This window comes from Cuculus canorus, chromosome 21 (genome assembly GCF_017976375.1).
Source record: "Cuculus canorus isolate bCucCan1 chromosome 21, bCucCan1.pri, whole genome shotgun sequence".
In the NCBI taxonomy this organism is placed as follows: Eukaryota; Metazoa; Chordata; class Aves; order Cuculiformes; family Cuculidae; genus Cuculus; species Cuculus canorus.
Genome location: NC_071421.1, coordinates 736,690 through 764,686, shown reverse-complemented (window position 1 = coordinate 764,686; position 27,997 = coordinate 736,690). Strand labels below are relative to the sequence as shown.

General features: G+C 52.6%; 1 protein-coding gene across 1 annotated transcript; it reads right to left on the bottom strand.

The window, feature by feature from the left end:
* Positions 1–32: 32 nt before the first annotated feature.
* On the bottom strand, positions 33–25,885 carry PLEKHN1 (pleckstrin homology domain containing N1). The gene is made up of 16 exons (XM_054086077.1): positions 25,697–25,885; positions 23,967–24,066; positions 18,197–18,343; positions 17,743–17,823; positions 16,565–16,652; positions 12,943–13,067; positions 11,450–11,599; positions 10,986–11,066; positions 7,048–7,117; positions 6,430–6,584; positions 5,294–5,488; positions 4,537–4,797; positions 3,842–3,994; positions 2,886–3,074; positions 2,420–2,468; positions 33–2,005 (listed from the first exon to the last, which is right to left on the bottom strand). Exons 1-16 carry the CDS (start codon positions 25,774–25,776, stop codon positions 1,812–1,814), a joined length of 2,118 nt encoding a protein of 705 aa, XP_053942052.1. The 5' UTR covers positions 25,777–25,885; the 3' UTR covers positions 33–1,811.
* Positions 25,886–27,997: the final 2,112 nt, after the last annotated feature.

Sequence of the window (27,997 nt, the reverse complement as noted above, 5' to 3'; positions counted from 1 at the left end):
TCCATTAAACCAAATGATGGCAAAGAAAGAGAGGAGAAAAGTATTCCAGAAGAATGTGTATTGCAATTGTTGCGTCTCACAGAAATCCATCAGGGAACTTTACAGCAATAAGGAGGGGCTTTTGCCTTCTGATACGCTGCAGGTATCACTGTTGAAACCAATGAAAAGGGTCACGGTGACAGTCTTCGAAGTCAACGTGTTCATGGGTCACAGCTGCCTCCCAGCATACTGTGTGCTTCTGATGTTCCCCAGTGCACTTTTGTTCTGAATAAATAGAACCTTTAGGGGTTAAGTTAGTAGATACAAATCTTCCCAAAATGAAAGTAAACCTGAAACAAAACAATAACAGTGAGAAGACCCAAACCAACACACACGAATGTGCAGACAGCTGCCCATTCTACAGTACTGAACGTCATCCGTAGCTAGAAAATTAAATACATCTTCAACTCAGCCACATTTACAGGTTAAATACATAAAATCCACTCAAACCTTGCATGTAAACTTTGTTGGATATTTCCTGAAAAAAAATTACATATAATTACAACGTAATAGGTAGATATTCAAGTACAAAGAGCTCCTGGATTTTTTTGTTTGCACCACTGAAAGAACAAAAATAGAGATTTTGTAAATATGTTTGGTTTGCAGCCTCTGCAGGGAACAAAGGTTAAGAATGCGGAGCCTCAGGTAAAAACATTTGGGTTTGCTGTTGACCTGATATGTGCTAAAGGATCTAAAGAGGCTGGAAAAATGATAGCACTGAGACTCTGTCCCCTGTTGTTTGTGTCCTGGTCCTGCTGCTTCTGCTCTGGAGGAGGGGACAAGAGAGACTGCAGCCCACCCTGAGCACTGGAACATTATGGCTGTACTGGAGTTCAGCTTGCAGTGAATTTTTTGCCTTCCCTCTCTGCACAGATGTCCATAGCAGCATTTAGTTCTAGTCCAGTGATGTGCAGAGCGGTGGGAGGAAAGGAAGCCATCCCATTACAGGAATCTAGAGCATCCTTTTCCAGGGAAGACCTCGGTAAACACAGGCTACTCGGTATATTTAATGGCAGCACATTTCTTGATTCCACCTGCCAAGGTGTCAGGCTCCTAATATTGCAGGTCACCATCATGGTTCAGAGACAGCACTGGCAGGGAAGAATTCATTGCATAGAGTGGAAAGAACATCCCAGTCTGCCCTGACTGGATGTTTTATTCCATCTCTTGTCAGATAACCCTGATCTTGCAGGAAGACATTCCTATGAGCACTGTTATTGCTACCAACATTACACCCCGTGACAAGGCACGTCTCATGCGTCTTCAGAGCTCAATAGAGGAAGGTTTGGATTGACAGCTATTCTCAGGGATACTCAAAGTGACCACCCTGAGTCTCTGTTAATAAGGAGAATGATCAAACTAACCCAGCCACTAACTAGCCCTTTTCTTTGGCCTCTGAGTGGCTGTTCCGTCTGAACACCCAGTCCCTTTTATCTGAGGAAGACTGAGCAGCTTTTCGTTTTTCTTTTTACTTGCAGGGGAGTAACGTTGTTCCCAAGCCAGGGCTCCCCGAGCCAGGGCAGCGGCAGAGCACGCTCCTAGCACGCATGCGCTGCTGCTTCAGGTCTGCAGAGGCCATCGCTCTCGTGCTTTGCCCCATCCTCAGACTGAGAGGAGAATTTTGAACTCTGGACCTGCCAGGACATGGGAATCAGTATTTCACAGAGTGAGGCCCTTCTCTTTTCTTCATACGCCCCAGGGTCCTCATCCCGGAGGGAAGCCCAGCAAATAAAGGGCCCAAAGCTTTTTTGTGCCTGGCTATAGAGGCCACCTCAGGCCTGGTAAAACTGCTGGCCAGGTGATGGGCAGGCATGCGGCGTGTCTGGCTCCTTCGCCTCAGCTTCCCACAGGTTGTCATAGCTGAAGTCGCTCTGGAAGCTCTGGAGCTCAGCGTAGTCATGGTAGGCTGTGGAGTCTCGGTGGTGGAAGCCGGCCTCTGGCAGGTCGTAAGTGCCCACGTTCCCATCTGCAGAACATCAGACCAAAGCGCTTAGAGAGCTCATGAACAGCCCAGCGGCTGAAACCTCCTTCACCAGCAGAGAGAACACAGAAGGGTCAGCAAAGTCACAGAGCAGATGCAATGATACCTGGGCAAAGCGGTGGAAATTGCAAATGTGCCATCGAACAAACCACAAGCCCCAGCGTGTGATGGGTGGCCACAGCTGATGGGCAGGGAGTGGAAGCAACTGCCTCCATCAGACAGATGCAAGCAAGGCGGAGGGTGACAGACTTGGTCCCACCATGGTGAAGCAGGAGGAAAGAAGGGCATGCATGAGTCCCCACATTCCTTCTCAGCCCTGCCTTGGACGATGCTTACAGAGACAGGCACCGGTGAGGCAGGGTGGGCTGCAGCACCCAAGCAGATGCCCAAGAGTCTCACCTGGTGGCTCCAATGAAAGGCCCAGATGTTTCTCTCGCAGAGAAGAGACCTGAAAAGAAAGAGGTGCACTGATGAGAATGATGCCCGGCCATTGCCAGGGCATCAAAGATGATCCCAAAGATGCTTTCATGATCTTGGAGTTTACGCCGCATCCTTGAGCACCCCCACCAGGGTTTCTTGGTAGGGTTTCCATAAAGATACATCCCTGTCTGCAAGACTATACCTGCATGTCATTTCACTGAAGAATCAATCCACAAGCAATGCTGAATGGATCCTTTTAAAAGGATCCCCCACACCAGGAATCAGCCCTCTTGGTTCCCTAATCCCTGCTCCCCAAGATGCACCCTGTCACAGAGCAAAAGGTTCAGAGCCCTGTGGTGACCAACCATTCTTCCAGCCTGGAGAAAGGCAAGCTGGGACCCCTGCACCCCCAGGTAGGGCACTAGGACTGCATTTGCAAACTCACCTCTTTAAGATAAGAAACCTCAGCAGGAGGCCGCAGCTGGAGATGGCATGAGGTGCCAGGGATGCTGTAACTTGGAGCCACAGGCATCTCCCTGCTGTTCCTCTTCTGCAGAGAAAAATGCTGGGGTACCGGGATGGTTGGGCATCCATTCATCTGTGCTGAACCCATCTGTCCGTGACACTGCAGGAACTTAACCGAAACAAACTCTAGGTTTGATACCTGCTACGGAGAGTTGGGGAATATCAACCTCCTGCTTGTAACCTGTAAGCCAGGCTTCAGCACAAGGTTTTCTGCCTACCTCACACATTCTACTGTGTTCCAGTTCTGAAGGCTTTAGATGGGAAAGGAAGAATGGTTGTGGGTCCCTTGCAACGACCCACAGAGGCAGTGGGAGGTGGCCAGGTGTGCAAAGCAGAAAGATGAAACCTCCTGGCAGCTCAGGGAATGAGGAAGGACAGAGAAGAGCCAGGAAGAGCCCTGTGAGGGAAGGGAGGGCTTCAGCAGTCCAGGGGATGCCAGATACCGGCTCAGAAAGAGTTTTTCCCCAAGAGATGTGCAAAACTAGAAATGTAGCCTTTAAAAGGCAGTCAGTTATCACAACTGTAATTTTTGGGGGTGGATAAAGCGGTCTCTGTGATTGACTCATCTCTAGTTTCTGTGGACTGGATCGCATCTCGGTCTCTGCTTTTGTTTTGTGGTTTCTGGCTCTTCCTGGGTTTGTTGTGACTCTGATACCCAGTGATAAGACAGGGGAAACCTGTTCCCCTCTGACTCTGTCCTGGCTTGAGAAAACATTGAGCTATGCTGTGCCCTGCCCCACCCCAAAATGCAGGTCTGGAGTTTCCACATCCCGCTCAAGCTCAGGCAACCCGTAGGAAAATAAATGGCCCAGGGCACAATTTCTGGAGCCTGTGCGCTGAGTCAGGGCTGTAACCAGCAGCAAAGGCGAAAGGTACCTCTTCCAAGAAGCTGGAGCCTGCCACGCTGCGAGCGCTGGGGGAGCTGGGCGTATAGGGGTCCGCATACAACGGGGAGCGGGGCACAGACGGCTTCTCCAGGGAGCTGGAAGCTGTCGAGGATTGACCTCCCACCAAGCTCCATCTGTTCACCTAAAAGGCAGAATTGAAATAGGAACATGCCATGCAGTTACCTACTTGAAATCCATCCCCAGGAGGGATCGGAGTGGGGAAATCTCCCTGCAATTCAAGTCCCAGACACTGCTCAGCTCTGAAGGACGGAAGGGCTGATTCCCAGCTGTGGTGTCTGAGCTTACAAGGGGACTTCTCTGTGCACAGGGCAGATGCACAGTCACTGAGGCTGAGGGAGGGAATCGTGGCATCACACACTGAACCAGTGATGGACACAGGCTGGAAAGCACTGTGAAGTAATAACACTCCTACTTGCAGAGCACTGGTGCTCGTGTTGCCTCAGGAATCAGTGCCCGGCATCTCCAGGCTCCAAGAACCGTTGCTTCATTTGCTATGTTTAACCTCATCTCCCATGGGCCGTTTTCAAATGGAAATGAGTTTCACGCCTGCCCTAGAGCCCCTGCAAGGAGCTCTGTAAGGAAACTGTGAACCATGCGCCCGTTCCTCTTCCGTTCGACCCTTCCCAAGCAGCAGAGCAGCCCCACAGCATCCCAGTCCCTCACATTGCTCAGGTCCAGGTGCGGTGGGGGAGCTGCAAGGTGATGCTGTGAGCTGTGTGTGGAGTACGGCTCGTTGTACACCGAGGACAGGAGCTCGCCGTTGGGGTTTTCAGGAATGAGGCTGCAGACGGTCCTCTCCGTGTCCTGGCAGGGTAGCTGCTGGCCACAAGGCCCACATTTGCTCCTGGATATTCTGGCACTGCCTCCCCTCCGCAGGTCCTGCGCGGGCAGCCCCGTGCTTGGCCAGCTGCCTTGGGCCAGGCACTGAAACGAGAAGACAGACCCCAGAGTTGGCTCTCCTCAGCCCAGGCACACAAACCCACTGCAGCCACGGCAAAGCACTCCCCGGCTACGGCTGCTGCTGCGGGCACCGCGCTGTTCTCGGGCATCCCCACGGACCTCCCCACACGCTCCTCCCCACACATTCCGCCCCCCCCGAATGTACAAATCAGAGCAAAGTCCTGCCTGACCCATCCAGCTTTTGCTTCAGGATTTCTTGACCTTTGAACAGTCCCATTTGTCCTTTTGCAACCTGTACCAACAGTCCTTATGCAGAGTGGAGTAATGGGATGGGACCCTTTAGCAGACTTTTCTCTTATCAGCAATGACAAAGCTGAACGAAGACAAACACGGGCTCCAGGCATGGATTCGTTATGCTGCACAGCAAGCTCCGACCACCCAAGCCCAGCCCATCCAGGCGCCTGGATAGAGCACTCTGCCCAAAGGCAGTGCAACCCTGGCGTTTGGGGGGTTCACTTACATGGAGAGGTTGGGAATAGCCAGGGGAGAGGGGGTCTTCAAGCACTCTGCTCTCGGACATCAGCACGAAGGACTGCCCGTCATGGAGAGAGCCGCTGTTCTGGGAGACGTGTGTTAAGGTGGCCACTCTCCCTCCTGATGCCCAGGAGTTGGTACGACCGTCAGAAGTGAGTGACCCTCTCCCGCTGCCGGCAAACTAGATGGGGGAGAAGAACAGCCCATAGGAACAGCTCTCGGTGCAGCCACAGGCACATCCCTCCCCAGCCCCATCTCCCACCGGAGCACCCCCAGCCCAGCCCTCCATGTCCATACACCAGGGTCAGACCTGGGTCTGGGTTGTGCCTGCGTGGTGAGCAGCTGTATCCGGTGAGATGGGGCGTGCTGCCCTCCAGGGCTGACAGAGTGGCTGAGTGTGGCTTGCAGGGGAGACAGGGATGAAAGAGAAGAGCTTGCAATGGGGAGAAGAGTGCTCAGGCACCCTGACCCCATTCCAGCTGCAGCGCTGGCCAGGAGTGTCTCCCCTTCCTTATAAGACCCGTCTTTTTCTCCTCCCAAGTAACAAGTCATAGCATAAGAGGAAATGGCCTCAAGTTTGCACCAGGAGAGGTTTAGATTGGATATTAGAAAAACATCTCTTTGCTGGAAGAGTGGTGAAGCACTGGCAAAGGCTGCCCAGGGCAGTGGTGGAGTCTCCGTCCCTGGAGGGGTTCAAAAAATGTGTAGACGTGTTTTTTTCACTTTGGGACATGGTTTAGCAGGCCTGGTGGTGTTGGGCTGACAGTTGGGCTGGATGAGCTGAGAGGTCTTTTTCAACGTTAACGATTCTATGATTCTATCCTACAATTCTACGACTCTGTTAATGTCCTCACGCCAGTGCCTGACTGCACAACACTGTCACAGCCCACGGCCAGGGGTCTGCTTTTGGAAGAATTCAATATAAGGTGTATTATATTGTAACGTAATATAGGGCTCCAATACAATTTGTAGGGATCAGTATCCTCATGACAGCCTTAAAGCATAGGATTTGAAGCAAAGTTCACTGTGTCATGAGAGTACTCACACACGGCCAGAGATAGGACAGGTGGGACTCCCGGGAGATATCTATTGATTACCATGCAAACCCACATCATCTGTTACCTGGCAGGGGTGTGGCTGCTTTGATCCTGAGAAACTCTCAGATCCAGAGAGGGAGGAGTCAGCGTTTCGAAACTGGGCTGTTTTGAGACAGTAGAGCCACTCCTGGTAATCGTCATAGCTGTGGCAGATCACCCGGATCGAGTTGATTAGTCGGCCTGTAAAAACATCACTCACTGTTCTTACTGGGTTTGATAGACACCCGTGTCACTTCCTTCAGAAACCCATGGGAAACCCCTTGCTCCATCCCTCCCTGTATTCTCCTGGGATCTGGACACAGTGGCACTGGTGCAGGAGCAACAGGAACCTCTGCCTTTGGTGCAGACCATTCGCATGTGGCTGAATGTGGGACAGGGGCAATCACAGCCCAGATGTAAATGAGGGGATCCTGCGCAGCCGTGCCGTGACGGGGTACCCCGGTGTAAGCGCTGCTGCTGTCTCACATCCTCTCCCGGCCACCAAAGCCACGGCACAGTCTGAGATGACCAAGCAGTTCAGTTCACAGATCTTGGTTGCACACACAAACGAGCACAGCCAGGAAGGTGACCACAGCTTAGCAAAACCAGCCCAGAGAGCTCCACAGCTGCTGCCAGCACAACCCTCGGCATCCCAGACACGCACCTTCTATTAAAAAGGAGGTTTTGTCATTCTCTTCAAAGAGCACTTGGATGGCGTTGAGTGGCAGCTCGCCCTGTTGGAGAGAGAAGCAGGCTTAGGACCACATGTCTCACAGTCCCTGCGAAGTCTTACAAAGACAGGGTTGGGCCCCAGCTGGTGAAATGACAGCTCTTGTGCCATACGGCACAGTTGCAAACACCATTCTTGTGGGCAGAGTGGGGTTTGCCCCTGGCAGGCACTGCATGGATGTTCCTGCTATCAGGGAGCTGAGCAGAGCAGCTAAAGCAGCCCGTCCTTGGAAAAACAGAGTTAGAAGATACCATGTGTCCCCATGTCCATCCACTACTGTCCTCTCTGCCATCATCCAGTGTCCCTTGGCCACCCCTGCAATGCCACAGACATTGGTCTGTGGGCCCAGTTCTCCCGTGAGCAATATGGGATGAGCAGGAACAGGCAAAATGTGTCCTTTAAGTGTCCTTTAAGTGTCATCACTGACAGACAGTTTAATTCTCTGTGATGGGCAACGTGGCAGAAGGGCCAAGTGTTTGTCAACATTGAATTTGGCTCTAGGTCTCCTCTTCCTTTGGGGTTCTCCAAGCTGCAGTGCTCCAGCCCTCAGATCAGCTTTGTGGCCTCCCCTGGACCCACTCCAATAGATCCACATTCCTTCCTGTGCTGAGGACTCCTCTCAAAAGGTGCAGTCATTCAGGATTCATTTGCCTAAGTGTACAGGCTGCAAAACTAGGTGTTTAGCAGAAACTCCTCACCATGTCCTCACTCCAAAGCTGTCCAGCTGCCTGGGCTCTGGGGAATGCCATCCTCATGACAGCTTTCCCATGAAAGAAATATGGAGCTCAACCAGGCAGCAGTGGTTTGTGGCCAGCTGCCTCTCTGCAGTAGCCTGTGGGCACGCGCAGGCTTCTGTGGTATTTCTTCTGCACCTGAAGTAATCTGTGGGCTGAGCAGTACAGCAAGGCTGACCTTGGGAGAGAACTTATGCAATGCTCCGTGACTCATTTTCCCTTGTTGCTGCAAGAAATGGACTTTGACGCTCTAGCTGGTGCAGGTGCTGCAAGGCTGCATGTGGAAGGGGCCGGTGCTGCAGGCTCCTGCTGCTCTCCAGCTCACCAGCACGTCTGAGCAAGCCCTCCTGACACTGAGGACAACTGTGCAGAGCTCCCCCAGGCACCAGGTGCTTCGTCCTCTCCAAGGCAACAACCTCCTGTCTGTGGAGGGGGCTGAAACACCCAGGGGCCACGAAGATGATTCGAGGGCTGGAGAACCACCCGCACAAGGACAGGCTGAGAGAGTTGGGGTTGTTCAGAAGAGAAGGCTCCAGGGAGACCTTAGAGCAGCTTCCAGTGCTGACAGGGGCTCAGGAAAGCTGGGGAGGGGCTCTGGATTAGGGACTAGAGGAATAGAGTGAGGGAGAAAGGTTTTAAGCTGAAAAAGGGGAGAATTAGATTAGATATGAGAAAGAAATTCTTCAGTATATGGGTGGTGAGGCCCAGGTTGCCCAGGGACACTGTGGCTGCCCCATCCCTGGAGGGGTTCCAGGCCAGGCTGGATGGGGCTTGGAGCCCTTGATCCAGTGGGAGGTGTTCCCGCTCATGGGACTGGATGGGCTTTGAGGTCCCTTCCAGCCCAAACCATTCTGTGATTCTGCGATTCTATGATTCTGTGATTCTATGATTCAGTAGCACGCGTGTCAGCTGCAGAGCCCCTCCAGCCTTTCCTGGGCACAGCATGAACCTGCTCCCTACCAGCAGCTCCCACCTCGCCGATTTACACCCTGCCCAGGGCCTTTTCCCACCAGCACTGAGCCAGAGCCCGCTGCTTTGGGTGAAACGCGTCCCAGCAGCTCAGACCCTGCCTTCCTCTTCCCTGTCCCACACACAAACTTGGCAGCGGCAGCTCCTGTGGTTTGTATGAAACTGAAGAACAAAAGGGCCGGGTTGTTCCTTCACACACAACTTGTAGGCTCAGCGTCTGCTCATAAGGAAGAGAAGTTAATTTGCAGAAGCCCTGGGAGAAGGCTCCCGTGCCGTGACATGCCTGTGGAAAATCAGGTTCCCGCTGCCGTGTCACAGGCTGGTGAATCACCTCCTGCCCTCGCTCGGCTGCACAGAGCCCTGCCACTGCCCCAGCGAGCGAGACGCCCGGGGACCAACGCTCAGGCACCGTGGGAAGGGAACATTGCAGCGACAGGGCAGAGAAATCTGGTTTAAGGTTTCAAAAGAGATGAGCTAATCTGAGAGCCCAGCCCACGGCCCCCTTACATGATGCCCCATTCCCAGGAGCTGCAAACAATGTGTTCCCGAAAACAAGCTCTGTCTGAGGTGCGTCACACAAGGCAGTGGCTGCTGGAAAACACCCTCCGCTGTTGACTCGCATATGTCCCTCGTCATCCCCCTTCCCGTTGCAGGCACAGCCGACTCCTCAGCCAGGGAGACGTTCTGCGCAGGTCTTCTCAATTAAAAGCCACCTGCATGGCTCAGGGCCGACGTGGACATGGTGAAATCACGTGAATCATAGAATGGTTTGGGTCAGAAGGGACCTCAAAGCCCACCCAGTCCCCCCCCTGCCATGGGCAGGGACACCTCCCACCGGCTCAGGGGCTCCAAGCCCCATCCAACCTGGCCTGGAACCCCTCCAGGGATGGGGCAGCCACCACTGCTCTGGGCAACCTGGACCAGGGCCTCCCCACCCGCACAGGGAAACATTTCTTCCTAAAAATCTCATCTCAATCCACCCTCTTTCAGCTTAAAACTGTTGCCCTTTGTCCTCTCCCTGCACTCCCTGATCAAGAGCCCCTCCCCAGCTATCCTGGAGCCCCTTTCAGCACTGGAAGCTGCTCAAAGGTCTCCCCAGACCCTTCTCTTCTCCACGCTGAACAACCCCAACTCTCTCAGCCTGAAGACAGGAAGGAATGAGGACCCCAATGAGTTCACACTGAATTCCACAAGCCCTCAATCCCTGCAGGGTTCCCTTATCACTGGTCTCTTTCTCGATGGCTTAGAATGATGCTGCTCCTCTGGATGAGCAGCTCAGTTCTGCTCTGCCATGCGCTCGTGATGCTGCACCTGCAGGTTCAGAGACAGTTCAACCCTCTTTTCAGCATGTTTGTTCTAGCACAGGGAAACAGGTCCAGAAAGCACAGGGCTCTTTAACAGCCATTGCAAGGATGTGTAAGATGGATGTTGGCAATCAGGTTCAAGGGCCATTCAGGCTGCAGGCAATGTGAACGCAACTCCCAGGGGCCACAGTGCCACTGCCCATCCGTGCTGAGGCTCCTAGCATTGCTCCTCCAAGCAAAGTGCTCTGGAGAAGCTCACCTTATCCCCTGGGGCACTCAGGCTTCCCCATCCTTGCTGGCTCTTCCGCTGGCATGCCCAGACATCGCTCTTTCCCTTGTTGCACAGAGGAAGAGCAGCAAATGCAGTGCACCAGCAGCAGCCTCTCCTCTCCTCTCTGCCTGCCAGCCAACCGCCTCTGCCCTTCCCCAAGAGCATCAGATGTACTGCCTGGATGCTACCTGCTTTCAAGTGGTCCCACAGAGCAGGACCTGGGAAGAAAAACCCTCACGGGGGCACTCCCAGGGGCTGTTCCAGCTCCCACCTCAAGCAAGCTCTCTGCCAGCGTTACCACACAGAAACATGCCAACCTCCCTCCTCCCAGAGACTCAGATTCCTTGGCAGCCAGCTCCTTCCCCTCCGGGTTTTTGTAGGAAGGCAAGGTGTTTCTCATGGGAAGATAGCTTGCAACATTGCTCTGCCTGCTCACCTGCCAGCTGGCAAGCGAGCAGCGTGGAGGGAAAGCCCTTTCCAACACCAGGAGCACAAGGGAATGCAGGTGGAGGGGAGCAACGAGCCAAAGAAGTGCTGAAATACCCACTGTGGATGAGTGAGAGGGAGCAGGAAGGTGCTCTGAAATGAACTTACCTTAAAGCAAAGGCTGCTGCGCTCTTCAGACACTATTACCAGAGTGGATGGGTAAAGCACCAACAGCCGGTCGTGCTGCTCCTTGGAAAGGAAAGAGGAAGAGGGTTCCCTGTGAACCACCAGCCAAGGCTCAGACGCAGAGAGCCCTCTTCTTTGTCTCTCTGACAGCAGCCTGAAGCAAGGGCTCTGGAAACAGCTGAGCTGCTTCCCTGAGACAGGGCTCCACGGGAGAGTCCTGCCAGCTCCCCTGCCCAGCAAATGCTTATGCACGTGCTGTCCCCCGGCAGCACTGCTGGGCCACAGGAGCAGTAACAAACCTTTTTCCATTTACTGGGTAAAAGACCCTTCAGGGACCCTCTGGATCAATGTGGCAGCAGGCAGCCAGGAGTTCGCACTAGTCCCTCCATCCACTGCCCCTCCTGAGCCGTGCTGACAGACGGTTGCTCCCCAGAGATGTGTCCTACCTCGAAAGGCAGATGCTGAAGCTTCACTTTGGAAACACAGAGGACTTCTCCTAGGGATTCCCGCTGGGTCCCTCTCCACTCCTGGACAGGCATGTTCTGCACTGACCACCGCAGCTCCTCTTTCTCCACGGAGCTCTGCTTCCAGTCGTTCTGGGGACAGGAGCAGAACTGAGCAGCAGGGTAGCTATGCCCTCCCCTAAGCGTTTAGCTAGCGCAGTGCCCTTTGCAAGCATGGCAGAAGCAGGAAAGAGAAACTAAATCTGTGCAGGAGACAGTTTTCCGGCAGAACTGAATAGTCATACTTGGTCCTCGGCATCATCTGTACACAGCCTTCCAAAGGGGAATATCTTTGGTTTACAAATGGGGAGATGGAGGTGGGGAAGGAATTGAAACACCCTGCAGAGACTGGAAAAGAAGATGGGTCATTTGAATCTGGTCCTGTTTTCTAGGCTCCCATCCATGTCTCCTCCTCCAAATGTTGTGTAAACTCTGGATAAATGCACAAGCAGCCAAGTGCATGAGAACACCTCTGGCACAGACCAAACCTCTGCCCCTTCAAAGGCTGTTGTGCTGGCAGCTTCGGGTCGCGGGTCTCCCTTTCAGCACACATGCCTTTTGCAAAGCCTTTCTGTCTGCACCTTTCCCTCGCAGGAGACAAAAGGCAGGCTCCAAAACTGGAAGCTGTGAGCATACACACAGCCAGCAGAGATGTAGCAAGCTGTTGTCAGGTCTCAGCAGTACCGAGCACCGCATTCAGACTGAAACCCTGCACGCACTCCGGCACTGATTGCACAGACTTAAACCCTAAGGACATCTGAACATGAATACATGGTTCCTCTACAGGCAGAGGAGTCCGCAAGGAAGAATATGTCTGTCAAGCGTGGGTAATTAGCATATCTATCCGTCGTTATTTTAGAGGTGGTGGAATAACTAAAGGAAGCAAGAACTGTAAGGCACGTTGCCCAGGTGCTTCAGGCAGGAAGCAGCCACAGAGAGGCCCGTGCTCTGGCAAGGCTGGTACGTGCTGCTGGTGGAGAGGAGTCAATTGCCGCGTGTCTGAAGGGCTGAATTACAGACCATGCACAGCCCCGGCAATGGCTGCAACGGTACGAGTGGTACCACAATTGCATCCTGCCAGAGCATCAGCTCCCTGCCTGGTGGAGGGAAGCACTCAGGCAGGTGGAAAAGGAGGATTAGGCTAGGAGTAAACCCCACACCTCCTTCTAATGTTGTGAAAGAACAGCAAGCACAGCAAGCAGCATTTGGGAGTGGACCCAGAGCCCTTCTCACTTTCCATCCCCAGCCCTCTGCTCAAGCTCTGCAGCTTGGAGGAGGTGCCCAGAGCCTCACGGGGCACTCAGGATTCTGGAAGAGGAAGGTGTTAGGTGAGTGCCTGGAAGTGTGTGGGAAATGGCTGAAAGAGGCTGGCTGCAGAGATTATCCCTCACACTGAACGCAGAAGGAGCAGTGCCTCACCATCCCCAGACACTAACCTGAGAGAGGAAGGGCAAGCCGAGGCTTCCTCCATTTAGCTGGATCTGTTTCTCCAGGTGATAAAGCCACTGCTTCAGCTCTGACTCAGTAGGGCAGAACACGATAAGGGGATTCAGCAGAGGACCTAGGTATGTGAGACACAAGATGAGCCGAGCAGATAAGGGCACCAATTGCAGCATCATCAAAGTAATCAGGTGGCCAGAGCTGTTATGCTCAGCACATCAGTGCCTGTGAGCGCAGTGCTCTGTTGACGTCACGCTCCAGTCCTTCCTGACACTACCTTGTACAGTTTGCCTCCCATCAGGCTGCTGGGGAGCTCTCGGTAGGGACTTCTCCAGCACCTTCTCACTACCTGCTCGTGCAGCCACATCTACCAGTCACCTCTCAGTCCAAAACCAGGCCAGGAACAAAGATCAAAGGCAGTACAAAAGTCAAGCTTGAAGTTAACAGACAGCTTTCTGCTTTAGAAGTCCCCAGGAGTTTGTGCAAAGCATCTCTGCGGCAGAGACAATCCCGATGTGGTGCAGCACGCTGCCTAACTCGACACAAAAGTTTCATGCCATTTCTTAGCTTCCCTTTGGCACTCAACATGTAGAACATCCCTAACTTTCTGACACTGTTTGTTTGTTGCTTTGCCAAATACAATCTGTGGCAGACAAGCTGAAGCTGCTCTCAAACACTCCTAAAGGGAGGAAGAGCTCTGTATCTTGTTGCTTTTAATGGTTCTAGCTATCATTTGCTGAGTAGCACAAGGCAAAAAAGTCTCTGCTACTCTCTACAGATATAACCTAGTGACGTTAATAATCACTTCTGGCAGGCTGCAGAATGCATGTTATGATTAATAATTTACCAATGATCTCATATTCAACCACAATCGGTGCATGCTCAGTAAGATCTGGCTTTGTGGGACTGGGAAGTATTCAGATAAGCAAGTGCACGGGATAAGAACAATACTTTGCCCTTCGGTAGTCTTTCATGACATAATTCCTACAACATTTATGAACAACAGATAATCAAGACTTTGAAACACCTCTATCTGTCAGTAAATGCACTAACGCAGAGAAAGCAGTGGAGGGTAAACTGAGGCAGAGACTCCCTGAGTGACTTTCCATATGTCACTCCTTTCAGATCCTTTAATTAGGTGTCAAGCACTAAGTGCCCACGTCTCTGGAGCTCTCCAGTCTTCTTTTGCCTTGGTTTTCCTGGTTTTGCCATGGAGATAAAGTGATTCATAGAATCACAGAATGTTTTGGGTTGGAAGGGACGTCAAAGCCCATCCAGTTCCACCCCCTGCCATGGACAGGGACACCTCCTGCTCCAAGCCCCATCCAACCTGGCCTTGAACCCCTCCAGGGATGGGGCAGAGTTGCCAGGAGGGTATAAAGGTGCTAATGTTATCCAGATATTCTGGCAGCTCTGAATACTTCTCTGGGCATCCCAGCCCTTACACAAACAGCAGGAACCTCTCTGGCAGGGCACGACCCATAACACGGCACTGCTTTCTCTGCCACCTCCCGCAAGGCCAGGCTCTCAGACGATATCCTGAAGGCTATTCATGTTGCCACGTCTAAATAGGGCCTCAAAGGAAAAGAAAATGAGAAGAGGAACTTCTGCCTAAGCCTGAAGCCTGAGACATGCCTGAAGCTCGTGCGAGGAGCTGCTGGGGAGGCTGTGAAGCAGAGTGTGAAAGGCTGCTACTAATTCATTTACTGGCATTTCCCTCAGCCCCAAGGGCATGTTTACAGCAGGGCCATGACACAGCCATGCTGAGCAACCTGTGCCAGCCCTCGTGCTCTTTTCTTCTGCTCTGTCCTTCCTCTTTCCTTGCAAACGCTTCCAGAGGAACACTGGAAGCAAGAAAGCCCCTTCCCAGAGCAGCAGCGTGTTATTGCCACCCAAATCTCTCTATCTGGAGACACTAAAAAGCTGCAACATCTGCAGGTGAGGCAGAGGTAACTCAAGATGCTCAACAACCTCAACATCAGGGGCTTTGCAGAAGATGGACCACAAAGCTAAGGTGATGGCCAGCCACCATCCACTGCTTTGTTCTCATGCGCTGATGGACGGCTCTCTATGCTGCTGGGCTTCTCACGCTCCACCTCCGCACTTCCGATGACGGTGCTGGCATCTGAGGTACTGAACTACCCTAGAGAGTGCATTTCATGGGCAACTACAGACACCACAGGATTTCATAAGAGAATGGATGTGTGTCTTTTGTGTCTCAGAGTCACAAGACAAAAGGCTTCCACCCTGACTCTGTGTGTCGCCATGGACATGATTCCCTCCATGCCATGATTTCTTCCCTTCTAGCAGAAAAATAGAACTGCTCCACTGATCTCCCAGCAGTGCTAAACATCACTACCTCCCTGGTTTCTTTGTGTCCCTGCTTTCTGATAAACACAGCACTCTCTGTCCAAAAGGCTTTGGTTTGCTCTCTCCGTGAGCAGGACACAAGCCTAACAAACCTTGGGGCAATTTTCCACCCAGCCACACTCCTGTGTGTTTTAATACAAGCAGAACAAGTCCGACCACCCCAGTGCAGGTGCCTCTGATGGGCTGCACCTGAAAGAAGCTTTCCTTCATTTTACAGACTCCCAAAAGAGTTGGAGAGCCCTGCCTAGGACAGCGCAACAAGACTACAACTCAGCAGTCCTTAAAATTAATAGGTACCAGCTCCTTTTTATAATTTATGTCATTTTTTAGTTTGAGTGGCCATTGTATAAATTTTCCCTAACAGAAGCCACCAGAGGACATGGACAGTGGGCCTAGGACACAAATGAGCCCGGTGGGAGGTGTCCCTGCCCACGGCAGAGGGGTTGGAACTGGATTGGCTTTAAGGTCCTTTCCAACCCAAACCATTCTATGATTTTTGGCTCTGTATCATTACTGGGTTGTTTACTTACTTTGTGTTTTTCATGCCTTTAACTGCTACTCTTGGGGGCTTGCAACTGCTGCAATTCAGTGACGACTAAGCCCAAAGAAGCCCCCAGCCAAGCTGCAGACAGGCCGTTATGCCAGGAAAACTTTATCAAACAAGATCACTCTGAGAAAAGCTTAAAAAGCTTGTGGAGTGCTGGTGAGGGAAGAGTTGGTGAAGTGACGTTGGGTCCTGATAGTGCCAGCCTGGCATCGTTGCTAGAGGCAACTCACCTCTCGGTGCTGCTGCCCACCCTGTGTAGTTGAGCAGTGCCACGCAGCAGCACGCATCGTGCCATACGTGTGCTCGCTCGGATCATTCCCTGCCTGGGGGTGTAAATCCCAACAACAGCTAGGAGAAGGAGCTTTATTCTGTTCCTTCACTCAAATGTGGTGCACAAAGAGCACATGGCTGGTGGGAACTATCACTATGTCTCCTGAGTGGACAGGACCATCCTTCCTCTGCACTCCCTATCCAGTCCTCTCTCTGCCTGAAACCCTGGCCATCACCGTCCAAGTGTTTAGGAGCAGGAAGGGCTGGGAGGGAAAGACGCAAATGCTGGGAGGAAGAGCTTCAGCTCTTTGCAACCTCTTTCCACTATGTGGTTCTTCTGTGGGACTAGGTCAGGGCGGGACAAAGAGCAAAGACAGTCATGCTTCATGCACCCTGTGTTCTCTGTTCAAAGCAAACGGAGATGCACAAACCTGCAATGCGGAAAGCGTGATCCTCCTGCCCGGTGCTCTTCCCGTTCTCAATTTCGCACACACTCAGCTCTTTCAAAGGCAGCAGTCCCTGCAGAAGAACACTCCATTATTTTGGGGGACAGCCAGCAGACAGGCTCTGCAATTAATGTCCCTTTCCTGTAGGAGACTGGAAATCCAGACTCGGCACCAGCAGGCTGCTGTGTTTCACAATGGTAGACTGCAAAACGTTCCTCTGAGGGAAAGATTTTGGGACTTAGAACCAGCACAATCCCCAGAGGAAACAGGTCCAGCATCTCCCTGGGCTCTGTGGGGCAGTAACCACCTGCCATGCTGGCAAGAACACCTTCCTTGTATTCCAAGTCTTGTAGTTTTAAGAGAAATCTCAAAAAAACACGGTTGCTGGTTTAACACAAGAGATCCAGAAGATGGAAATGACCACAAAGCAAAGTTGAGCTGTCTGGTTTCTATATTCCAGTCCTTCAGAGTCCCACTGTAACGAAGCGCAGGACCAGATGACAAGTTTGTGCTCCCTGTCTTGGGCTTTCTAAACAAAGGCCGTAAAAGATGCTAATTGCTGTAATGTCTAGGGGCCAGTACTGCCACATTTAATTCCTTTGTAATTCCTCTACCATTAATAACATAAAGAAGTGTTTATAAAGTAGATGGGAGATGCTGTAATATTGTTTGTATTATGACATGTCTTTCCAGTTGGAGCCTGAATTGCTGGAGAACTCGAGATTGTACGGGCACATTGCATTAACCTCAAGGCATGTAGAAGAAAATAAATCATTCCTAAAAGGAACAAATTTTATGAATATCTACAAAACAGCCACGCTCAGTTTTAGTTACACATTCAGGGCTTCCTGTTTGTTTGGCTGTGATTTTTTGGCTGCACTGGGCAAAACAGCCTATTGCTTGTAATTCATCAGTATCACCAAGGCCAAGGACCCAGGTGGCACTGAGATCGTCTGGGGACAGTCCTTAGGAAGAAACGCTCTCTTCCTCCAGGATCTTGGCATCCAGAAGAAGGGATTTGCTGAGATCACTCAGAGGAAGTTAGTGGCAGCCCCAGGAGCAGAGCCCCTGCCCTGTGCTGTCCCATCCCATCTGCCCAGCACCCTGTCCTATACTGTCCAGCTCCCTAGTGCTTGCCTCAGCACGTCCAGGAGATGCCCTACCTGGTAGGTGAGTCCGTTAGAGCCCATAGACTGGAAGTACAGGTAAGACTGGAACAGCTCCAAGAAACAGTCATTCACCTCCTGCAGGAAATACATAGGGTTTATTTCAGGATACCTTCCTCCTCCCGTCTTCCCTCTGCATCTCAGACCGATCTGTGCACAGAAAAGCCAGTGGTCTCTTAGCCAAGAGCCACCGTTGGGTGCCTGCTGGTGGGTCTGCTGGCAGCCCAGCAGCTGAGCCTGGGCACGCGCCCCAGGTCCCCTCGGGGGGGGAGATGGTGGGTGCCAGCTGGTACTCAGGCCCTACACGACAGCAGAAGTCGCTGGGCCACAAATAGCTCAAGGAACTCTCCCTAAGTCACATTTCCAAGAATTACACTTTACTTCCCAGTCCTACAGGATAATACTCCTTGCTTGGGAAGAGAAACTCTCACAAACAGATGTCACAGCTTACCTGACAGTGCTGAAACTTAAACTTGACCTTGGAGTAATGGATTATTTTCCCCAGATTCCTGACAACCGTTTTCCTTCGTCCCTTCTTGAACAGGCTGGGGAACCTCTGGTCCAAGTTTTCTTTCTGGTTTTCCTGGTTCTGAATATTCTGTAGCAAGGATTCAGGATAAACAAATCAGAGCCAGGGGAAGATGAGGGTCTGACATCTGGAAGAAATGTTCCCAGAACATCTTTCTAGAAGGGCTTCCTCAGAAGGGCACCCTGGGTAGGAGCCCAGCCTGGGATGTTTGTTGTTGGGTCTCCATGCCAGTGTGGAGCTGGGGTTTGGTTACCGCTGGGAGGCTGTCCTCCCTAAGCAAGGAAAGATACTGACTTAAAGGGAGGTTTTCGGGGTTGGGAAAGGGGGTGCAGAAACACATCCTACATTTAGGGTCCCCCAACTTCACAGATGGCCTCCTGCCATCCTAATCAAATTCCAGTAATGAAGACCAATCAAGGCTAAGCAAACACAGCCTGCCTTCCACTGGGGTCGGTGGAAAAGGGTTTTTTTTGCTCTAATTACACCTGGATTCCTCAGCTCTCCCATCTACTCAGATCCCTTCGTTTCTCTAGGTGGAATCTGTTGTTTCAGGTGCTCAGGCACTTTTGAGGCAGAGCCCCCCAGCTATAAAAGCAGCTGCAAGGCACTGAGTCGTGAAACGATCATTGTCAGGGCAAAAAGCTAGGGGCAGGCAGCACGCACTGGAGGAGAGCGAGGGCTGACATGAGAGGGAGGAAGCACTCAAGGCACGGGGATCTCTGATTTACTGCTTCAAGTTATACAGAAATTCTTCCTTCTGTGCAATAGTACAAACCTATATCCCTGCGGCACAGGGCTGTTGTTGCACTGAGTACTGCCTAAATCCCAACGGTTAAAAGCTCTCCCTGCTCTGGGAAGAACAACTTTATTTCTGGGGGGTGGTTGGTTTCCTCGAGGAGAAGGGAAAGGCTGTGCCCCAGCGAGGCCACGGACACCGCTGACCGTCCCCAGTCTACACCTCACTTGTGTATCTGAGTCTGAAATGTCAGCTTCGTTAGACACATCACAGACTGTGGGGCATTCATTCCCAAGGGAAAGGGAGGCAAGGTCTGCCCTGCTGCTCGGTCGCCAGGCTGTGAGGCCACCTTGGTGGGACCCACTCTGAGCGCTGGTGACCCAGGGATGCTTCCAGTATAGCCACACTGGAGCTGGGAGGCAGCCTGTAGTGGTGGTATGTGTCTCCGTGGGGGTCACAAGCTTCTGTTCCAAAAGCACTTCCAGGAATGAGCAGGGAGCCAGCTGCAGGGATCGAGTGACAGCCCACGGCTCCGCACAGCCAGGGCTTCCAGCAGCTCCCGCATCCCCATCGCCCAACCTGCCTGGCCCGTGTGTGCCTGCTCCCAGTCCGCTGTGCCAAGGAGACAGCTGCGGAACCCCGTGATAAATGAAGAGCCATCAGAGCTAACCAGATCTGTCCTGCTGGGCTCGCCGTGACTCACCCCTCCGGCACCAGATTCACCCCTCTCATAACCATTCTGGGGGCATCAGGCCAGCGGGAAGCTGGGAAACCAGTGACAGGAACCTAATGCTGTCAGACCCTTTCACCTGCAAACCTTGAGGTTCCCTCCAGGGCCTCATTGAATTTAGATAACTCTTTTCAGGACATAAATTAACCCCTTCTCTGCTGAAAGCCTCCCTCCAGCTTTTCCAGCCAGCTCCAGGCATCACCCACGCTTGCCCAGGAGGTGGGAACCTGCTGGCTGCCAATCAATGGTCCCATTGAGAGGCAATTAAGCATAGGCAAAGATTACATGTGCGCTACAGGCTGCTGTCAGAACAAAGAGCAATGGATCACCTGACAGCTGGGGCAGCAAAACCAAAACACTGCTCGGATAAGGGCAGTAACAGGGAGTGGGGAGAGCATTAAGTAATGAAATCACGGGCAGAACGATAAGCAGCAATGCCAGCTACCAGCTGTCCAGGAGATGCTGCTGCCTGGAACGCAGCAGCCAAATTACCCAGTAATAGAATCATAGAATGGTTTGGGTTGGAAGGGACCTCAAAGGCCATCCAGTCCCATCCCCTGCCATGGGCAGGGACACCTCCCACTGGATCAGGGGCTCCAAGGCCCATCCAACCTGGCCTTGAACACCAAAAGCAACCTGGGAGCTGGGAATCCAGCAGTAGTTTCAGCAGAGTTCAGCCTACCTGCCAGCTTCCATAGGGATCCTCCTGGGGCCAGGAGGGGTAGGCAGAGCTTCCACTGCCATTACTCATGTTAATTAAATGGAATACTTCCCTCTCTCAAACAAGCAACCCTAGCTTGCAAGGGACTGCAGGAAGGCTGAGAAGACAGCTGGATTTAGTGGGTGAGCATGGGGGCATCTCCAAGACCGTGGATAAAAGGGGATCAGGCCACTGGGATCTCCTGTCACACTTTCAGCTGCAGGCTTCAATGCAACAGCTCCATCCACCCGTGCCACACCAGTCTTTCAAGTCCCAGCAGTCTTATCCCTCCTGATCAGGTATTGTGGTTGCACTAGAAGAAGCAGGACTGTTCAGGTCTTTTGGGGTTTTGCTTTTCTTTTACCAGGCAGATCTCTCCTATTTTTTTTTCCTAGCAATATTATGTCCCTCACTGGATGCCAATGTTAAACCTCAAATGAACATAACATTTACTTATGTGCAAGGAGAACTGCCCTCACAGCTGTCCACAGGCTCCTGCCCACACCTCAAGAAGCCGGACATCATTAAATCCAACAGGTAGCATGAACCAAGCAAGCACAGCCTGTGTACACCGCAACAGGGCCAGCGGCGATGCCTACCTCCTGCTTTTCATTCTCTGTCCAAGATCACAACCACAACCACTGTTTTTCCTGCAGGGGACCTTAAGTTGAGAGAAGAGCTGCGGCTTTGCCTGCCCTTGGCCCGGGGCAGCGCTCGGTTCCCAGGCAGCGTGCAGGTGGCACCGGCAAAGCGGCCACGGCTGCCACCTTCAATCCTGTGGTTTGCTCTGTGAGGCCACTCGTGCTGGATGCACAGAGATGGCATCAGGCACCGTTCTGCCCTGGTCACACCATGAGCCTCGGAGGTCGAGCATGAGCTCCTCTGCTTTGTCCTCTGCAACTCCTGTGGTTTCTTTGCCCTCTGCTCGGAGAAGTAGGCTGACTGGGGCTGCTTCAGGCTTTCTCACTCAGAACAGAAACCCTTTGGAAGGTTGATGGTGCTTCCCACAAACATCTGATCATCTGCCCAGGCACAACAGCAATTTCCCAGGACGCAGATGACTCGCCTAAACCAAAGCTCTAGGAAAAAAACAGCTCCTGCTGAAACTTGGATGTCTCTGGGCTCAGATCCACGAGTACATCCCTGCCCTCTGAGACAGGTTCACAGCCGCCAGCATGGCCTGCATCTCACCACCCCTCAAAAAGCAGCTGTCGCAGCCTCCTCCATGGGCATCACTTCTCTCCCTGGCCCATGAACCCCTCAAAACCATGGGGAAGCCTCGATGTGCAGCCAAAAGAAAAGGGAAGTGGTGCTTGCCATCCCTCTGAAATCCTCCTCAGCCAGCTGTTTACTTCCCCGCTGGGTTGTGCCAGTGGCAAGCAGCCTCCTCCCCCAGCCCCATCCTGACCAGCACTGCTTCCGTTAGCTCAGCTGTCCCATTGGCTTTGAGGCAGTGCAGATCATTGGAAACCTGGTTTCTCTGAGGGCTTGCAAAGCAGTGCAAGTGCCCTGACATGTTGCCTCCCTCTCTCCCTCTGTCTCAGACGCCTCATCCTACAGGTAGAGTGAGTTAATAATTAAGCCGCTTCAGCCCCTGCAGACCCCAGTGACTCCCGGCTGAATCACTAACCCTGGCAGCAGGAAAAGCTCAGCCTTGTAAGGTTGGTGCCCTGGGGCTCCAAAAGCTGCTGTTTAATGATAAAAGAAGCAAATGAGAAGCATCGCTCTTCTGGCACATCCTTCCCCCTCAGTTTTGCTTAGGCTTTGCAGAGCCGGTAGCTGGGAAGTGTGGGAAACAGGGCGGGAGGCTGGGGAACAGAAGGCGCTGGCTTTGTGTGCAGCCGGGTCCCAAGGGACCTGGTTTTCAGGGATGTCAGTTGCCCCAGTCCCAATCTGCCTGCCATGGCCAGCAGTTTGGTGCCCCCATCTCCTCCGAGACAGCACCAGAAGAGTCTCATGCTGAGGGCTCCTCTTTAACCTGGCCCTGCAGCACCTCCTGCTCTCAGAGATGCCTCTCCTGAAAAGATGGGAGTGGGAAAGGTAAGGCTTTCTCCAGGCCACACAAGAAGCTTGTGGCTGAGCAGTTTGAATCCCATCTGCCTCAGGCAAGGGTAACAGCTAAACAACTGCTCCACCCTCCTCCTTTCCCTGAAGAGATCCCACACTCTCTTGTGACCCCGAATGAATAATCTCTCAGTGACCTTTGTTTTGTTGGTTTGCAGGACTCATTTTCCAGGATCCACTAACATGACAGCTCTCCCTGCTTCCCCAGGGGAAGTGTCCACGATCCACCCAGCAGGGACTGATCCCACCAAGTGCTGCCCAACCCTTCTGGATCCCAGCTGACGCCCGCAGGGAACCATGCCCGTGCCACATGTCCATCACCCTCACTCACAGATAACGGGCAGGACTCTGAAACAGTGCCAGTTCTGCTCTGCTTCCCACCTTTAGAGCTCAGGACACGTTCCCAAAGAGAGAGGATGGCACTCATCCATGGCCACCTCATGAGCCAGGAGTAGGATCCCAGTTCTCTTTGCTTGTCAGGCTCACAGTAGGAAAAGCTAAGGTCCTTTGGGTTGGAGAGGGCCAGCCTGGGAGCAGCTGAATGGAAAGGGACTGCAGGGTCCTGGCTTGTGGGAAGCAGACATTTGAATTTACGCTGCAACCCAAAGTGCATTAGCAGAGCTGCTCAGAACTGGGTCCTGCAATGCACCAAGCTCTTGAGAAGCACCTCATCACCACTGAAATACACCCAACCAGCAGCTTGAAGCCCGAGAGATCACACCCTGATGCTGACCTCTGAAATTTCCTGTGTCTAGTTGTGAGCCTCTGCCTCAGTTTCTCCTTCCCCCATGTCCCCACACCCTATTTGCCAAGCGGTGAGCACAATGCGCGCACAATACAGCCCAACAGGCCCCTAATCTTGGTTCGCATTCCTGTCTGAACCAAAGGGTCCAAGCGAACGCACTGGGGTTCATCCTTTCACCTCTGCTTTCCCCGAGCAGTGCTGGGAAATGGGCCATATGGCCACAAGGCTGGTACGTGCCCGAGACAGACCTGCCCTTCCTGATTACCTTCCCAAGGCTTATTGCTAATACACCGCCTGCTCCGTCTCATTCCAGCGTGGGAATGAATCATCCTACCTTTGAATGCTCGCTCTAATTTTCCCTTCCTTCACAGGCTTCCCAGAACCAAAAGAACCGAGAGCCAAGGGGGGTGTGAGATATTCCCACCATGCTGCCTGCTTTGCTCTCAGCGCCACCCTCCCACCCCATCATCACACACGTTTTGGCTGGTGGTGGGTCCCCTCAACACCTGCACAGGGACACCTGAAGCAGTCGGTTCTGCTGCTGTGAAGGGCACAGAATTCACCCCTTCCTGGCCTGACCGCCGTCTCCTTGAGACAGACCTGCTGCTACCCCCGATCCAGACCCTTCGTCTCTCTCACACGCAGTGCTCTCCTTGGGGTGGGTGGGAATAATCTCTGGGAGCAGCAGAAAGGGGGGTTGGATGTGTTTGTACTTGCCTTTCCTGGAATATACTGCAGGATTTTGTCTGTGGTCGTATCTCTCTCCTGCCCTCCTTCTATACCAAAAAAGCTGGGCAGTTTTTTCTTGCCATTTTGTCTACAAAGGGGAGAAAAAAAAACAAACCAAAACACACATGCAAACACAGATCTAGGCTGACACGTAGTGAATTCTGCCCAGAAATAAGGAAACCAGAAAGCTAAGTAAGCGATTTGCCATGGGCTTCCTAATCATCCCAGCACAGCGAAGGGCTGGAAAACATCCTGGGAGAATTGTAATGGGGTTTGTGCTGCACTTGTTGGCATTTCTTTGCTTTTTTTTACATGTCTTTGCATAACCAAACGATCAGCTACGGTAGCAACAACAGTCTCATCCGTGCCTCCAAATCAGCGTGGGGACTGGATGTGCCATTGCAAAACACAAAGACTCGATACAATCCTGATGACTATTCCAAAGCCTTGGGAGCGGAGATGCATGCGTACGCATCCACCAATGTATATTCACAAACAGGTTTTATTTCTGTGTTTGTGGTTCTCCTCTCTCTTCCCTTCCACTCCCAGCGAGGCCCCCAGCTTGTCCTTGCGTGCACACATCGAGCAGCCGTCACTGATGCCCCTTAGGAGGCACTGGGATTGCTTTGTTGGGACTTCCCAGCAGTCGCTCCCTCTTTCAAGCAGATTGCAGCATCTAGTTCAGCAGAAACCAGGCTTATCTCCATGAGCGTGGGAAACCAGGAATGAGTGGCGACAGGAGGTGCTCTGGGGCTTGGCCACATCACCGCAGCCACCTGATGTCAGCCCTCCAGGGTCTAAATCCCCCAAGTGATCCCCTCTCTTTCACTCCACAGTAGTTCCACGGACTTCTAAAGGTTTCCACAGACTTCTATGGGTTTATGGCAGCACAGGAGACCAAGGGGATGGTTTCAGCATCTCCTCTTGATTAGAACTCCCTCAGCCTAGCAGAGTTTACGGGGTTTGTCTCAAAACCCACCCATGCTGACGGGGCTGGTGGGACTGTGAGAAGCCACCTTGTTCCAAACAGACCTCCTTGCCAGCTCAAAGCGCTCAGGACAGGGAAAGCTCTGCTTCATCTGTGCTTTTACCAGCAGCAGCACTGTCACTACGCTGGTGGGAAGGGCGGCGCGCTGACAAGCTCACCCTGAGCTCCTGGGAGGCTCTATTTTGGGACAACCATCCATCAGTGTGGTACCCGACCCCACAGAGGATTTCATGGGTATTCTTTTGTGCCTTCCTTCAGGGTTACAAACGCAGATCAAACCACACGGGCGGAGCATTAGGATTTGTGGCTTTCTCTCTAAAGTAAGAGTTTGAATGCTGTTTTTTCACAACTCGGCACAACTCCGGCAGTTGCGAACTAAACCAATTGCGAGTGCAAACACGGATGGGCAGGTGTCCCTGCTTCTTCCGCAGAGGGGAGGTTTAATTTTCAAACCTAAATGAAATAAATCACACCTGTCCTGGGGGCTGCGTCCCTGGGACATTGCTGGGAGAGCCCCGGGATTCCTTCCCAGCCACTCGATCGCTGTTGGCACTGCCGGCAAACCCCTACAAAAGCCCAATTCTGCACCAATAACTCCTGGGTATCCCAATCCAGGTTTCTCGGGCTCAGCTCCCAGGCGGGATCCGCGCAGTGCATCGCACGGGGCAAAGTCAGCCGGGCAGCCCGCGCCGCCGGGAAAGCGCTGCCGAGGGAAAACAGGAGTACTTACTCTTTCTTCAGCGAAGGTTTCCTTCGGAAAGAGCCCCCGAGCCTCCCGGGTGCCTGCGGAACGCAGGCGATGTTCCCCATGCCGGCAGCGCCTGGAAGAGCCCGGGAGCGGCGGCGGCGGCTGGAGAGGGAGAGACTGCGTGTGTGTGTGTGTGTCTGTGTGTGTGCGCGAGGGAGAGCCGCTCCTCCGCCGCGGTGACTCGTGTGGGTGTGGGTGTGCGCTGGGAGAACCTCCCGCGCCCGCCCCGCGCCGGGATGCGGCCACCGAGGGGGCAGGGATGGGGTGGGATGGGATGGGATGGGAGAGAAGGGAAAGGAGGGCAGGGGTGGGATGGGATGGGATGGGATGGGATGGGATGGGATGGGATGGGAGAGAAGGGAAAGGAGGGCAGGGCAGGGCAGGCAGGGCACGGATAACAGGGCAATCGGGGAGAGCACGGCAGCCAGAGGTGGCAGGGATGGGAAGACAGGGCAGGGATGGCAGAGAAGGCAGGGATGGTGTGGCATGACAGTCAAGGATGACAGGGCATGGATAGCAGGGCAATCAGGGATAGCACGGCAGCCAGGGATAGCGGGAATGGGATGGCAGGGCAGGCAGGGATGGCAGGGCGTGGATAGCAGTGCAAACAGGGAGAGCACAGCAGTCAGGGATGGCAGGAATGGTAGGGAAGGGATGGGAAGGGATGGCAGGGCAGGGATGACAGGGCAATTAGGGATAGCACAGCAGCCGGGGGTGGCAGGGAAGCGATGACTTGGTTGGCAGGGATGGGATGGAAGGCATGGCAAGGCAATCAGGGATAGTAGAGAAGGCAGGGAAAGGATGGCAAGGCAGTTAGAGAAGGCAGAGATGGCATAGCAGGGCAGTCAAGGATTGCAGGGCATGGATAGCAGAGGTAGGAAGACAGGGCAGAGAAGGCAGGGATGGCAAGGGTGGCAGAGATGGCAGGGCAGTCAGGGATAGCAGAGAAGGCAGGGGTGGAAGGGAAAGGATGGCAGAGATGCATTGGCAGGTAGAGAGGGTAGGAATGGCCAGGCAGGGAGGAACGGCAAGGATGGCAGGGCAGAGAAAGCAGGTGTGGCAGGGACAGCAGGCAAGGGAAACAGGGATGGCAGGGCAGAGAAAGCCTGCTGTATTTGTATAATAATACAAAAGGCAGATGCAGAATAAATATTTCTGTTCTATGGATCAAAAAAAAACCCCAGGCAATATAGTAATTGGAAATGACAAAAGCCTTGTCATTCCATGGTACTGCAGGTAGGTGTTTAAAAGTAAACACAAAACTTAGATGCTCTGGATATGGAGGTTCAGAGAATTCAAATCCAAGAGCTTTAGAAGACTTGAACAGCAAAGTTTCACTGCTGTTCATTTGCAGTAAGTATTGCAGGACCAGGGAATTTGCAAAGAAAGTGCGTAAGTTAATTGGGATACCACTATTTCAGTGAGTAAAGAAGACCATCCTGGTAATTATGGGTTTGATAGTTGACAGTGATTCCTAGCAAAATGATGTAACAGCTGTTAGGGAGTTTGACTAAGAAATAAAGGAAGGGAATGTAATTAATACAAATCAATTCAGGTTTATAGAAACCAGATCTTGCCAAACTTAATTGAAAAGAAAAAAACATTCAGTTCATATAAATAATAGTGCTGATAAAGAAATTACTATAAATTCATGTGATGTGACACATCTATGCAACTTCCCAGCAAGACTCTGAAGCACCACAAAGACTGTAAGATCCACAAATCTATTCCAGACTGGCCAGCCAGGAGAGTCAATAGCAGCTGTTGAACAGGGGCTGTTCTCTGGGAAGAGCAGGTCTGCCTGCTGCTCCAAGAGCAGGTTTTGTCTCCACCCTGTTCCCAGTGACAGTCCAGCAGCTCCATCTTGCTCTGAGAGCACAGAGGCTGCAGGGATGCAGTGAGGCTGGACGGGTGACAAGCAGCTGGCAAAGAGGTGACGAGAGACATAGAGAAAGTGAGGCTGGATTAGTTGAACCTAGAAACAAGGCATGCATTTCTAACAGGGACGGTTCTTTCTTACCAAAACACCTCCCAGAGGACTGTGACAGCTTCTTCAACAAGGGTTTTTTAAAACCAGGAGAGGATATTTTCCTAGAAAATGAGTAGAACTAGGATTTGCTATGTGAGGTCTTATGGACACAGAGAATCATGGAATGGTTTGGGTTGGAAGGGACCTCAAAGCCCATCCAGTCCCACCCCCTGCCACAGGCAGGGACACCTCCCACTGGATCAGGGGCTCCAAGCCCCATCCAACCTGGCCTGGAACCCCTCCAGGGATGGGGC

Coding starts and splice junctions, on each gene's coding strand:
- PLEKHN1 (XM_054086077.1), bottom strand. CDS start 25,776: ATGGGGAACATCGCCTGCGTTCCGCAGGCACCCGGGAGGCTCGGGGGC. Junction 4,798..5,293: donor GCTATTCCCAACCTCTCCAT/GTAAGTGAACCC, acceptor TTCTCGTTTCAG/TGCCTGGCCCAAGGCAGCTG. Junction 2,006..2,419: donor CCTTTCATTGGAGCCACCAG/GTGAGACTCTTG, acceptor GATGTTCTGCAG/ATGGGAACGTGGGCACTTAC.